Source organism: Hyperoodon ampullatus, assembly GCF_949752795.1.
Source record: "Hyperoodon ampullatus genome assembly, chromosome: 4".
In the NCBI taxonomy this organism is placed as follows: Eukaryota; Metazoa; Chordata; class Mammalia; order Artiodactyla; family Ziphiidae; genus Hyperoodon; species Hyperoodon ampullatus.
This window is the reverse complement of record NC_136917.1, coordinates 35,933,910-35,948,257: the sequence shown is the minus strand read 5'-3', so window position 1 is coordinate 35,948,257 and position 14,348 is coordinate 35,933,910. Positions and strand designations below refer to the sequence as shown.

The 14,348-nt window shown below is 55.5% G+C and overlaps 1 protein-coding gene across 1 annotated transcript; it reads right to left on the bottom strand.

The window, feature by feature from the left end:
* Positions 1-6,989: 6,989 nt before the first annotated feature.
* Positions 6,990-7,160, bottom strand: LOC307051953 (cytochrome b-c1 complex subunit 10-like; the record flags this gene model as incomplete). The annotated part of the gene is made up of 1 exon (XM_079702609.1): positions 6,990-7,160. One exon carries the CDS (start codon positions 7,158-7,160, stop codon positions 6,990-6,992), a length of 171 nt encoding a protein of 56 aa, XP_079558735.1.
* Between the last annotated feature and the right edge of the window lie 7,188 nt (positions 7,161-14,348).

Here is a 14,348-nt window from a genome sequence, read left to right as displayed (position 1 = left end):
CCTAGAGGGAAGCAGGCCAGGGAGACTTTTCCAGGCAGAGGGCAGAGCCCAAGAAAATGCTTGGCACAGGACGGTGGCTGGAGCCACCTCATCCCTGCTAACAACTCTTCAGGAAGGCAGCACTTGGCCCCAATATTCAGATGAGGAAACTGAGAGTCCAAGAGAAGGAAGCCATGGCTCTGAGCTGACATCTTTTTTTTTTGCGGTACTCGGGCCTCTCACTGTTGTGGCCTCTCCCATTGCGGAGCACAGGCTCCGGACGCGCAGGCTCAGAGGCCATGGCTCACGGGCCCAGCCGCTCCACGGCATGTGGGATCTTCCCGGACCGGGGCACGAACCCGTGTCCCCTGCATCGGCAGGCGGACTCTCAACCACTGCGCCACCAGGGAAGCCCAGCCCTGTGCTTCTTGACGCTGCCTTGTGACCCAATTCTAGCCTCTGAGCCAGGAGTCTCCCCTCCCCGCTCCACCCCCGCTCCTGGAATGTTTGCTATCCGCCTCCTGGTAAATCCATTGCTCTCCCCCTAAAACTGGGGCTGCCAGACCACACCCCGTCAGCTTGGGGTGTGTGGGGCATAAAGTCCACCCCAGAGACCCCAGCTCCAGCCACCCTGGCGTCAGCTCAGGGCACAAGAAGACCCTTGGTCCCGCCCACGGCATTTTAGACTTATAATTTTAGAACCAGGGGTTCTTAAAATTCCTAGTATTGCGAGTGGGAGGAAAATCTTGGAACAGTGCTTAAAACAAGAGAGTCTTAAACCTGTAGAATCCAAGAGGAGGAAGATAAAAATGAACACACATTGAGCAGTGACTGGATACAAGCCCTCCCTGTCCCCAAAGCCCTAACTCACTTTGAGAGCATTAATGTATATTTATTGTCTTGGGCCTCAAAATATGCTTTTAGGGAGGGTGGTTTTACACACACATACCCCCCATTTCACAGCTGAAGGGACTTGCCCAGGGTCACACAGCAAATGGGGACACCGTAGGCTGAAGGGAAGGGCAATGTTTCTCAGAGAAAAGGACACAGGCAGTGGGTCTTGAAGGATGTCTAGGAGTTTGCCAGGTGGGCAAGGCAGGAAAGGCATACCAGGCAGCTGGAAAGGTACATGTGAAGGCTGAGGAGGGAAACCTCAGGCGGGCATGGAGAACGGAGACAGGGGAGGTGTACAGAGCCTTGAATGCCAAGCAAGGAGCTGGAGAGCCTCCGGTGGGTGATGGGGAGCCACAGAAGGTGCTGGAGCTGGAAAAGATCACACAGTTTCTCATAACAAAGACTCCTGTAGACCTGGGGCGGCATTCAGTGTGTTGAAAAGTGTTTCCTTTATGGAACTGGGTCTGCCCCCTCCCACGTGGCAGACCTTCAGGGTCCAAACCTGCAGCCCAGCTCCCCTTCCCCTCCAGCTGCCTCCTGTTTTGGCTGAACACTGCTGGCTCTTCCACTTGGGCCTCGTGTCCCTGGCATGGCTACCCACCACTTCCCCAGCCCTGTCTGTCTCCCTCATCAGCCCTCAGAGTTGGGTATGACCCAGTCGCAGACCCCAAAGACTGGAGCCAGCCTGGCGGGGAGAACTGGCTTCAGTCAGGTGGGAGGAATGCTTGCATTTTAATGGTGGAAACAGAGGCAGGAGGCCAGCAGAGAAGGAACAGTCCAGCTGAGCGCCAATGTCCTGCCCAACCCCTCCCAGGGCAGGAGCTGAGGCCAGACCCCAGGGCCTGGGGTGGGGGATCTGGGCAGGCAGGAGGGAGGAGAGCCCAGGGATCAGGGGAGCAACAGACACGGATATTTGGGGATGGATGCAGGGAAACATCCACCGCCCTGCCCAGGCTCACAGGCGCCGTGCCAAACAGCGGATGTGGCGCGTGGAGTCAAGAGTCCTGATCATCAGTCCTGAGGTCACACCGTCCTGGTCACTCGCTGTCCCTGTCCTCCCCAGTCAGACACTCCCTCCCACACCACCAGGCCACCTTCTTGTCACTCATTCAGCTACACTGTCACTCTTAATTGCAGCCCCACACGCAGTCATCCCCCCGCGCGCCCCCTGCCAAAGTGCACACGGCTGGATCTGCCGGTTGTTTTGGGTGTGACAGCTTAGCTGGTCACTGTGACAACCCTCACAGCAGCCCGGGCGGATGAACCCTGACACACAGGCTTACGAGGCAGGGTCCTGCGAGGGTGCTGGCAGCCAAGAGCACCTGTGTACAGTGGAGCATCAACACCCACAGTTGCCCTTTGTCACTCTGCACTTGGGGACACTCAACCCTCAGACACCCAGATCGCCCAAGTCAGGGCTGATCCTGACCCGCCACGAACCCCCGCAGTTCAGTCCCTCAAAGCACACCGGGCGCAGCCTGGTGCACGTGGCACCTCCCACCATCCGGTGGCCCTGGGGAGGCCGTGGGCTGGGGGCTGGGGGCGCCTCGAAGTCCCAGATGCTTTTCCTAGGAAGTCCCGGATCACTTCCTGCTGACTCAGCCCTGGGGACTGGCTGCCAAACCTCAGGTATGTCCTCGAAGGCTGCCTGGCGGGGCCTCCATCAAGGCGATCGGGGGAGCCCACTCAGGACTCAGCCCTCCCCTGGGCCCCAGCCCCTCCTTTGCCCCGGATGGAGCTTGAGCTTTAACGATGGGTCATAAGGCAGGCTACCGGCATGGTGGAGGAGGCTGAGGTCGGCTGCTCACACCCCCAGTTCTTCCAGGCTGAGGGTCGGTAGACAAATGAGCTCCAAGCCAAGTCAGGCTCCCTCATAAAGGGGCCCTGCTCAGCTCACACTCCTTGCCTTGTAAAGATGCCTCTGTCTTGGGTGGTCTGGGGAGATTTGCCTTGGCTACCCCTCCTGGGGCCCATCACGGGGACAGCAACACACACACACACACACATGCATGTGCACACATGTGCTCTCATGTGACGTCTACATGCAGACCTGTGGGTACAGATATGCTTGATCGTGCCCAGACTCAGCCCTGGACTGGCCTTTCCAGAGCCCCATTCTGAAGAGGGAGGCAGAGCCAGGCACAGGTACCTCAGCCTGTGGGGGTCAGATTTAGGCCAGCAGGAGGGCCAGGGGCTGGAAAAAACCAGAGAAGGGCCGAAGGAAGGCTTTCTGGAGGAGAGGGCATTTGCTATGGGCTTTGAAGAGAGAATAGGAGTTTGCCAAACCAAGATCAGATGTCCACAGGTCTTGAAAGCAGGTTTTAGAGTTTACCTTTTGTCTGTGAGGATTTTGAGCAGGGGAGGGACACAGTTAGACGAACCGCAATTCACTACCTCCTCTTGAAGACCCAGCCTCTCCCCTCAGGGGGCTTTCAGTCAGATGGGGGAGGCAGAGCCAGACCCAATCTGGAGGCATAGAAGAGTCCTCAGGTTTGTGAAGCACCTGCTAGGCATTGCGTTGGATCTTGTCAACAACCTTTTAAGGCAGGTATTATCTCTAGTTTTCAGCCGAGGAAAGCAAGGCTAAGAGAGGGAGGTAACTTTCACAGGGTCCCACACAGAGGCAGGGCTGTTCACACACAACCCTGGCTTCTGACTTGCAGTTGTGTCTGCTGACCTGGTCCCAAGCTGACCCTAAAGTTCGAAAGGCAGGGCAGTGGGGCTCCAATAAGTCAGCTTTGCCAAGGGTCATGTTTTTGCATCTTGGGTCCTGGCCTCGGGGGGAGGCCCCTGCTCACGGGACACACAAGCTCCCCCTGGGCCTCAGCATGATTGTCCCTCTCCCACATCCCTTGTCATTGGCTGCTGAGTGGCTTTAATGAGTGGCCTCTAGGCAGAGGGATGTCTGAGTAGGAGGCTGGTGGTGCTTTTCCAGGCCTCCTGGGAGGCCAAGGCCACAGGCCCGATGTCTGGCCCAGGTGAACACAAACACTTGGAAATGGCCAACCCGACGGAATCTAGGCTGTGGTCAGGCTGTGGCTGAAGAAGCCACTGGAAAAACACGCAGTCCACGCGGCCAGATCCAGCTTACGTCTCACCAGACAGGAGTGGCCTGCCCAGCGCCTGGAGCTGAGGAATGTTCGTTCCCTAGCTCTTTGGAACCTGCTGTCTCTGAGGGGGGGATCCAGCCGCTGGGCGGTGCCACCCTCGGTCTCCTGTGGTCAGGCTGTGACCTGCCTCCTAATGTGTCCTTGGAGAATCAGGCCTCTTGTCTTGTCCCCTGGCCCAGATGCCGTTGGAGACCATTTGTTTGCTTGCATGCCCCTGACAATAGGGAGCTCACTCCTTTACAACCTGGCAGCCAGGAGCCTGTAACTGGGCCAGTTTCCTACAGGAAGCTCTGGTTCCTTCGACCACGTGGAGGGGAGGTCACTGCAGCCTGAGCACCCCACACCTCACACCCCCTCCGTGGGTGCAGCCCCCTCCTGGGCCTCAAGACTTCCCCCATGCTCTTTGGATTCAGCCTGTCCTAAGTAGACCTAAGTGTCTCACCCCAGAATGTGCTCCTTGCCCCATGGCCATGCTTTAGCACTAATTTCTCTGTCTGCCTTCCTGAGCCACGGCCTGGGCAAGTGGCCCACACATCCATTGAGCACCTACTGGATGCTGAAGCGCTTTACTTGCATCTCTTCACTGACCCCTCCCAGTGAGGCTGTTCCTATAATTGCTCTACTTTACAGATGGCAAAACGGAGGCTCAGAGGGTGGCAGATTCTGGAAGTAGGAGCCATTCCCCTGCTGGAACCAGGATAGGGACCTGGCGGCCTTGTCTTTTGGGCTGGGGCGGCCCCTGGAGGCCAAAGGGGGAGCCGCAGCCTGAGCCACACCCTTGGGCCTGAGAGCCCCCCGGCTTCCCATAGGCTCTGGCCTTTGCCCTACACACAAATCCTCCATGGTTCTGATGGTCCCTGTCAGTAAGAGCAGGAGCTCTGGGTGAACTCTTGCTGGGTCACCACGGAGACGCCTAAGCACAAAATCCAGCCTCTTGTATCAAACCCAGGCTGGAACCAGGGATGGGGAGGGACCAAATGAGGGGAGGAGCCGGAGTCGGGGTCTGAATGTGGGTGACACACCGAGGTTCCAGGGAGGGGGTGGTTCAGATGAGGGGTGGGGTCCAGCTGGACTGAGAACAAGCGCTGCCCGGTCTCCCAGTTCTACCCTGCCCCAGGACACACTGCGAAATTAAACTAGGAGCTTCGGGGGGCCTTTGATGAATGACTAACGTGGGGTGAGTGGGATCGCAGACCTCCCCTCCACACAGACCACAGCTCTCCTCACCTCTCAACCCTCCCCAGGACTCGCTTTGGTCCGGAAAATCCCCATCGGTCAGGACCAGAGGGAGTTCCCTGGCGGTCCAGTGGTTAGGACTCCCCGCTTTCACTGCCAAGAGCATGGGTTCAATATCTGGTCCGGGAGCTAAGATCCCGCAAGCTGCGAGGCCAAAGAGAAAAAAAAAAAAAAAATTTGAGGACCAGAGAGGGGTAGATCCTCCCTGGGAACATACAGCCCAGCCCCCGTCCTGTCCCCGGTGGCTGGGCGGCGACTGGGTGGGGTGGGTGGGTGGGTGATGGGCCCAGAGCGAGATTAACCGGAGCCACGCCCACAGCTGCGGAGTTGCCCCATCACCTCTTTTTTTTTCTGGCCGCGCCACCATGCTTTCGGGATCTTAGTTCCCCAACCCGGGCCAGGGAATTCCCTTTTTTTTTTTTTGGAGTTGCCCCATCCGTATTCCAGAGGAGAACGCGGTTCCAGGAGGAGAAGCCAAAACGCCCTGGCTCCTGAGGTGCCCCCAGCCCCTGGACGCTGGCTGGCTGTTGGGGGGGAACGGGTCGGCCAGCGGGAGAAGAAAGCTGGGGAGGGGGCAGTAGTGAGTCAGGGACCCTGAGGGGTCAGGTCCTAGGGAGAGGGTCTGTGGGGGTCAGGCTGGGAGCAGAGGAGAGGGGTGGGGTTTGGGGGAGGGGTAGAGCAGTTCGCCGGGCATAGAAGGGAAGAGAGGGTGCTCCGGCAGAGGGAACGGCCAGTGCAAAAGCCCTGGGGTGGGAACACGTTTATGGGAGGGGTAGCCAGGGGGCCAGTGAAGAGGGAAATGACGTCAAAGACACACCTTGTAGGGCCTGGAGGGGGAGAAAAAGGGAATTGGAGTCTGAGAGGGAAGGGAAACCAGTGCCTGGATCCACTTCCCGTTGTAAGATTGCCCCCTGGCGGCCCAGTGAAGAACAGGCAGGGAGACGGTGGGGTCCGTCCATCCTCAAATCTACCCTCTGGCCCTCACAGGCCTTCACAGAAATTGTGGCAGCCTGAGCTAGGCTGCCCTTGGTCAAAACACCGCCCTCCTGTCTTCCTGTCTCAGTGTCCCCCTCGGCCGAACGGGGACAAGGTAACCCCAGACTCTACAAGAGCATGGACACCATGCTCGGTGCTTTGGGTCCTCAGTGCTCACGTGATTCCCACCAAGCCTACTGGGGCAGGAGCTACTTCTGTTTCCACTTCACAGTGGGGAAAACTGAGGCTCAGGGAAGGCAGCACATGCAGGGTCTCCTCACACTAGGGATACCTGTCAGGAGAGACTGGACCCCACCAGGGGCCAGCCCAGTCGGCCAGAGCACAAGTTCAAGTTCTGCCTGTACATATCTCCCCAGTTCTTCAGTTGAGGGAGGCTAGCAAGAATAGCACTAATTTGTTCTTCAAACTTTCTCTTGCTGATGTTGATGTCCATTGGCGATTCTTCTTCTTCTTTTTTTTTTTTTCAGAGCAAAGTTTCACGCTGTGTGCCTTCACACACCAAAACTATCTCCACCAACATAGGAAGTCTAACTCGTGCTGTGTATTTCCTCAAGGGCCTGGGCCTTTCCAGATGCAGATGGAAGGAGGCAGCACCACCAGACACCAGAGGGATCTGAGTTCGGGGTGGGGGGAGGGGGTGTCGGTTTAATTAATTGTCCTTCTTTTTTCTTGGGCCGCACTGTGTGTGAGATCTTAGCTCCCCAACCGGGGATCAAACCCGTGCCCCCTGCAGTGGAAGTGCCGAGTCTTAACCACTGGACTGCCGGGGAAGTCCTAATCATCCTTCTTAAACTTGCCGTTGATGTAGGGCACCCAGTCCAGAATCAGCCACCACTCGGTGGCCCACACCAGTCCCATGGTGCCCACGGGGCCCCGCATGCCCGCCGTGGGAATCCAATTTCTGGCCAGCTCGCGACAGTGCGGGCCCAGGAACCTGCACAGCATCCTGGGGCCCGCCAGCGATTCTTGCATGAATCAGTGCCATCATGGGCCAGTGGGAGACCCTTCTAATGCGGCTCCTGTGTCTGTGATTTACTCTAAAATTCAGGTCCTCTGGCTCTCTGACCTCAGGCTCCTACACATTTGGATGTATGTTTTGAGATTGAAAGTGCTACTCCTCATGCCTGAAGAAGGTCCCTCATCACCTGGTTCTGCAAGGATTGGCTCATTAGCCACTACAGTTGCTTACCTTCAACACACCTTGAAAGGAGTTCAGGGTGGAGATCAGGAATGAGGCTCTCAGTGCTCTGGGAAAAACTGGCAGAACAGGTCTTCGGATAGGTAGGTATTTTCAGGAGGAAATTTTTCTTTTTTAATGACTTTATTTATTTATTATTTATTTATTTTTGACTGTGTTGGGTCTTCGTTGCTGCGCACCGGCTTTCTCTAGCTGTGGTGAGTGAGGGCTTCTCACTGCGGTGGCTTCTCTTGTTGCAGAGCACGGGCTCTAGGCGTGCGGCGGGCTTCAGTAGCTGTGGCTCGCAGGCTCCAGAGCGCAGGCTCGGCAGCTGTGGAGCACGGGCTTAGTTGCTTCTCTGCATGTGGGATCTTCCCGGGCCAGGGCTCGAACCCGTGCCCCCTGCATTGGCCAGCGGATTCTTAACCACTGCGCCACCAGGGAAGTCCCAGGAGAAAATTTTTATGAACCAAATTTCTTGCACTTTCCCATACTTAGAAAAGCACTAAAATCATTAACCAAGACATCTGTTCTTGGTGACTAGCAGCAACCGTCTACTGAGATGTGTGCTTGATTGCACATCCCCTTTTCCAAAATCACATATATGCTGACCTCCTTCCCACCTCTTTGGAGCAGTTTCTCAGAGTTCTCTGAGAAGCTCTCTCCAGGGCTATAGTCCTCAGTATGGCCCCAAATAAAACTGAAACTCACAGCTCTCATGTTGTGCATTTAAATTTCATTCGACATTCTCTTTCCAATTTATCGCTATTCCAAAATAAGGAACCTAAGGATCTGAAACCCCAGCAGCACCCTGTCTCAGCCAGCCCCGAGGGAGTGCTGTCGTGTGCAGGGCCCACACCCAGGCAGGGGCCGTCACCCCAGTCAGGATCACACATTCCAGGTACAGGGCCACCACTTGCAAAACTCTAACCTAAAGCCAGTCTTTTTTTTTTTTTAAATCACCAGTCAATCCTAGACACTTTGCTAATTAATTAGCATGATGAATATTAGAACTGATTTTTCTCTGGTGGGAGGACTGGGGTTAAGATGTGTGGAGCAGCTAAAAAAAAAAAAAAGGTTCTGAAGAACATAGGGGTGGGACAGGAATGAAGACGAAGATGTAGAGAATGGACTTGAGGACACGGGGAGGGGGAAGGGTAAGCTGGGACGAAGTGAGAGAGTGGCATGGACATATATACACTACCAAATGTAAAATAGATAGCTAGTGGGAAGCAGCCGCATAGCACAGGGCGATCAGCTCGGTGCTTTGTGACCACCTAGAGGGGTGGGATAGGGAGGGTGGGAGGGAGACGCAAGAGGGAGGAGATATGGGGATATATGTATATGTATAACTGATTCACTTTGTTATAAAGCAGGAACTAACACACCATTGTAAAGCAATTATACTGCCATAAATATGTTTAAAAAAACATTAAAACACTAAAAAAAAAAAAGTGTGAATCAGGGAGAATATTAGCAGCTCTCCCCCTCCCAGACATCTGGCCAGAGTTCCAGCCTTAACTGGGAGATGATGAAAATGCAGATTCCCAGGCCTGGCCCAGACCTGATGAACCAGAGCCTGCATTTAAACCCATCTCTGGCCTAAACCCCTCATAGTAGCCCCCTTGACTCGAGACTCTGAATTGGTCTTGTGTCCAGCTGCTTGGAATCCTACCCAGGTTACAGTGGCTTTTGCCTCAGTGGCTCCGTGGAGCTCTAAGCAGGTAGAGTGTGCCTTCCTGGGGCTCCTGACCAGGTGAGGGAGATGTGATTTCATGGAACCTGGGGAAGGTGCCTACTCATCTCTCAGAGGCAGCCCAGGACACGGATCCCCAGTCTCTGCCTCCCACCAAACTGGCTCACAAAAGCAAGACAAATCTCTGAAAAGCTACACAAATAGTACGCAAAGGATATGCAAATCCCACACATCTTTAATTCAAATAAAGCAAGTCGTGCATATTATATGCAAATAACAAACACATATGCAAATGTCATGAGAGGAAGGGTGCCCGGCTCAGGGGTGAGGGTTGTCAGACACATTGCAAGGAACACACTGAGTATAATAGTAATGGTGGGGCTTCCCTGGTGGCGCAGTGGTTGAGAATCTGCTTGCTATTGCAGGGGACATGGGTTCGAGCCCTGGTCTGGGAGGATCCCACATGCCGCGGAGCAACTAGGCCCGTGAGCCACAACTACTGAGCCTGCGCGTCTGGAGCCCATGCTCTGCAACAAGAGAGGCCGCGATAGTGAGAGGCCCATGCACCGCGATGAAGAGTGGCCCCCGCTTGCCACAACTAGAGAAAGCCCTCACACAGAAACGAAAACCCAACACAGCCAAAATAAATTAATTAATTAATAAACTCCTACCAACAACATCTTCTTAAAAAATAATAGTAATGGTGGAGGTCTAATTTCCTGCCCTGAGCCCGGCCCTTCACAAGGATCAGCCCTTGGACCCCACAGCTACAAGGTGAGGGGGACTTATATCCCTGGGTCTCCAGCCCAAGAGAGGTAGGTCTCCTGCCTCTAGCTCTGTACTCGCTGCAGGGCCACAGTGGCCTCTGGTGGACTGTGATGGCACACAGCAGCTGGACCTCTCACTCCACCTCCACTTTCTTCTCCCTGTGTGGTGGTTTCCAGATGCCCCTCCCGTGGGGCCCTGATCATGAACTTCCAAGCCACAGATTAGTGGGGGAGGGGGAGAGGAGGGAGGGTGAGGATGAGGGGGGGAGGGTGGGTGGAGGGGGAGGGGGAGGGTGGAATAATGAGTAATGAGCAGGACTGGCTGAGGGGAGTGGTCAGTGTTCCAAGGGCTCCTGCTGCTCTCCCAGCACAAGCCTCAGGGATTTCTAAAATGCAGACTGCCCAAGGGTATACAGAGAAATGAGAGATCGCTTCCCTGTCAACTACCGGATCCTTGGTTCCTTCCCCAGTGGCCACGGCTGTGACCTGTGTCTCCTTCCAGAGATACTTGGATACCCCTACCCCCCAATTTCAAAAATGGACACAAATGGGTTATCCTTCCTACTTTTTACATTAATGCATTGTGGAGAAAGGCTACTTCAGTCTTTTGAACGGTTGTATGCTATTCCACTGCAGGGCTGAACAGCGTGATTTAAACAGTGCCCAAAGGACAGACATTTATTTTCATTTTTTTGCAATTACAAAAAACGTGGCAGGAAATGCATCATTTTGCATTCATTTGCATGTACCTGTAGAAAAATTCTTAGAAGGAAAACTGATGAGGGAGAGGGTGTGTGCATTTTTAATATTAATAGATTCTAGAAAATTGCCATCTTGAGCAGCCATACTGATGGGCTGTCTCCCCAGAACTGCCTTCGGGCTCACAGCCTTGGCTCTGCCTGTCTCTCTCCTAAATGGGAGCCTGGGGCACAGGTCACGAAGCCTCTGTGCCTCAGTGTCCCCACCTGTTGCATGGAGGTGCCATCAGCACCCACTCTGCCAGCAGGGTGGTCTCAGGGGGTGCCTGGTGACTCCTCTGCGCTCTTGTAGTCCTTATTGCTCGATTAGTGTCGTGTGGCCACATTTTAGGCTTTTTTTAAAAATAATGCAGTATGAAATGCTGGTAAAGTGTGACTTTACGTGCAGAATTTGACCTAGGGAGTTTCCTCAAATTAAAACCCTCCAAGAGGGACTTCCCTGGCGGTCCAGTGGTTAAGACTAGGCGCTTCCACTGCAGGGGGCCCAGGTTCAATCCCTGGTTAGGGAACTAAGATCCCACATGCCGCGCAGTGCCGCCAGAAAACCAAAACAAACAAGCAAACAAAACCTCCAAGAAACTCAGCCGGAAGCTGGCGGCCAAGCCAACCACGAGCCGCATTCACGCCACAGCCACGAGAGGGCGCAAGTGAGCGGGAGGCTCCAGGGCCACCTGGGACCCGCAAATTGCTGCTTTGTCTATTTCCTTTGGGACCGCGCTCTCCACCTCCTCTCCGGTGTCCACGCGACCTGCCGTGGCACACCCCACCCTCTTGCTCCCACAGGACCTACCCGGCAGCTCTCCGCGGCACTGCCTCCGTTTCTCCGCACGGCCTCTGGCGACCTCTTTGCCGCGAATCTCCTGGAGAGCTGACTGTGCCCTCTGATTCTGAGTCGCTGATTGTCTCTTGAATTAATCCGTGGCCCCATCGCTCCACTGAACCCAGGCTGCTCATTCTGGCAGTCATTTTTCCATGTTGGTGGAGCTTCACTTTCTGCTCCTGAAATCTGTCCTTCTGGCTCCCATGACATCCTGTCTTGGTTTTTGTCCCATATTCTGGCCTCTCTCAACTTCCAAATTTCTATCCTGAACAAGACTCCGATGTCTAGTTGCGTGCACACCCCAAGCCTGTCAGTCCAGCGCTGAGCTACCTTCCCTCTGTGATGTCCCCGTCCAGTCTTCCTGTGGCTCAGACCACCCCATTCCTACTCAGCAGCAGGTCCTGCAGGTCTACCTTCACCCACGTCCCCCGACCCTAACCACCCCTGCCTGCACTTGACCACCACCTGGGAGGTCGCAGGACCCTTGGACTCCCCTTTCCTGCAGTCTGTTTTCGATGCGGCAGCGGATCGTGAAGATGCGAGTCCCCCTGGGGTGCCCCCTGCTCACACCAGGCCTGGCCCCTTCCAAGGGCCGGCACCTCTCGCCCTCCCACGGGTGTGGGTACCTCGGGCAGCGCCCACCCTGCACCTCTGCATGCTCTCAATCACCTCCCTAAGGCCTTGTCTTAAGGCACAGTCCCCAATGGGATGTTGGCCGTAAAAAGGAATGAAGCACTGACACATGCTATATATAAAATGGTGAACCTTGAAAACATGCCGAGTGAAAGAAGCCAGACACAAAAGGCCACATGTATGATACTAAGTATATGAAATGTCCGGAACAGGCAAATCCACAGAGACAGAAAGCAGGTGAATGGTTGCCAGGGGCTGGGGGAGGGGAAATGGGGAGTGACTTCTCATGGGGACGGGGTCGCCTTTTGGGTGGGCTGTACGACCGAGACCCACCCCACCAGGCTGTGGGTTTGGGGTTGCCCAGCATCCTAACAGCTCCTGCTGGCAGGGATAGGGTGAAGAGCAGCTGGGAGGGCTCAGTGGAAAGGTCACAGATGCAGGGGGAGGTCGTGATGGCTGTCCCCCACCTGCCCTGAAGGTTTGCAAGGCAGTGAGGGGAAGAAAAGAAGCGCCAACTACGCAGAGACCCAGGCTGGGGGCGGGCTCGCAGAGCAGCACCAAAGAGACTCGAGCTGAGGGGCGTTGTGGGCACAGGGCTGCTTAGATGGGAACTACCTAAAATATCCAGCACTGGGGCTGAGGGGCTCCGGCCGTGGCAGTTCATTCACTGGAGGAAGATCCTCCCAGACACAGAGGCAGGGGCCAGTGCAAGATTCATCGTGTAGAGAGAAGCATGGTGTGCCAGCCAAGTGGGGACTCGTCTGCAGGGACACACCCAGACTGCCGCGGACCGTCTTGGCAGGTCACCCTGAGGACTAGCATGCAGTGGGTGCCAGTGGAGAAGGGGCCAGGACCCGGACACGGTTGGCTGAGGTTGTATCCCCCACCTTAGATATCCATTTCTTGGCTCTTGAAAGCAACAGAAATGGAGATGTGGAGGGCAGTGTGGTGACAGGCCAGGTGAGAGCAGCCGGCTGCTGCCCAGAGGCCTGTGGGTGTGATGGGTTGGGATGGGCAGATGTGCAGGGGGGATGGAAGCCAGAGGGGTGGGGGGCAGAGGTCCTCTGATCCCAGGAGACCACCGTGCTCAGTCTTTCGGGGTGTGGGCCAGGACCCCGCTGTGCTGCATGGCTGTGACCCAGCGGACCCTCACTCCCACACCTCGTTTCCTGTCTGCAACCCTCACTGGAGTGTCGGCGCCACGGTGTTGGCACCCGTGGGGGTTGGAGACAGGACAGAGGGATCTCTCGGGCATGGGGGCCCAAGAACCGGGAGAACGGTGATGTATCCAGCTGGCCAGGATCTGGGCGGAGCTGGTGTGGAGGTGCACGGGAGTCAGAACACTCTGTGTCCAGAGATGAAACACCCTGGACAGAAGCTCAGATGCTGGTCATGGTGGCAGCTGACAGTGCGGGGTTAGGGCCACGGTGACCCTGACTGACGGGCAGATACAGTGCACCTGCTCAGGGCCCCGAGCTGTCCTGAGCCCAGGTTCGTTTAATTCTCCCAACAGCCCAGCTCTAGCATCTTCATTCCCGGTGAGGGGAAGAGAGGAGGAGACAGAGGGAAGGTCCCACCCGAAGGCTGAAGCAGAGGAGGAACTGGGCGAGGAGACAGAGAGGGACATCCAGGAGCCGGGGGACTTGCAGCGCCGAGCCTTGGGCCAGCAGGATTTCCAGAGCACGGATGCAGGACAGTGCTTGGGAAGTTTATCGTCTTTAACGACATTTCAGCTGAAAATGGTAGAACTTGTATTAACGGAAAAAGGTGCCAAACCAATTCCCAGTAAAATTCTGAGCTCACAACAGACTTAAATCAAAACCGCATGAAATGACACAGCAGAAGACAGTGCGGAAGGCAGTGTCTGGGCGAGTTAGCGCACGGATGGACAAACGAGCAAACAGAGTCACAACCCACCCAACTGCGCAGCTGCAGCCCTGCACCTGCGCGGTCAGCCGTCGGCAGGAACAAATCTGGGAGCGAACGACATCGAAATTAAAATCAGTCCAAAATTGTAATGGGAGAATTTGTGCCAAGTCCTGGAAGAAACAATTCAGCCTTAACCATAAAATTACTATAAAAAAACACCAAACGGAGTTGGCAGAACGAGCAGTGTCTCAGCCCATTTCAAACCCCAGCTGACAAGCAAAAGATGGTACCGGTTCCGCCTGCCGTCAGCTCAGGGAGCGCTGTCTGCCGTCAGTTCTGGATTTTCTGAGGTAACGCGAATTCCAGGGAACCAAGGCAGGTCACACCATCCTCTTTTCTGCTCATCCCAACAC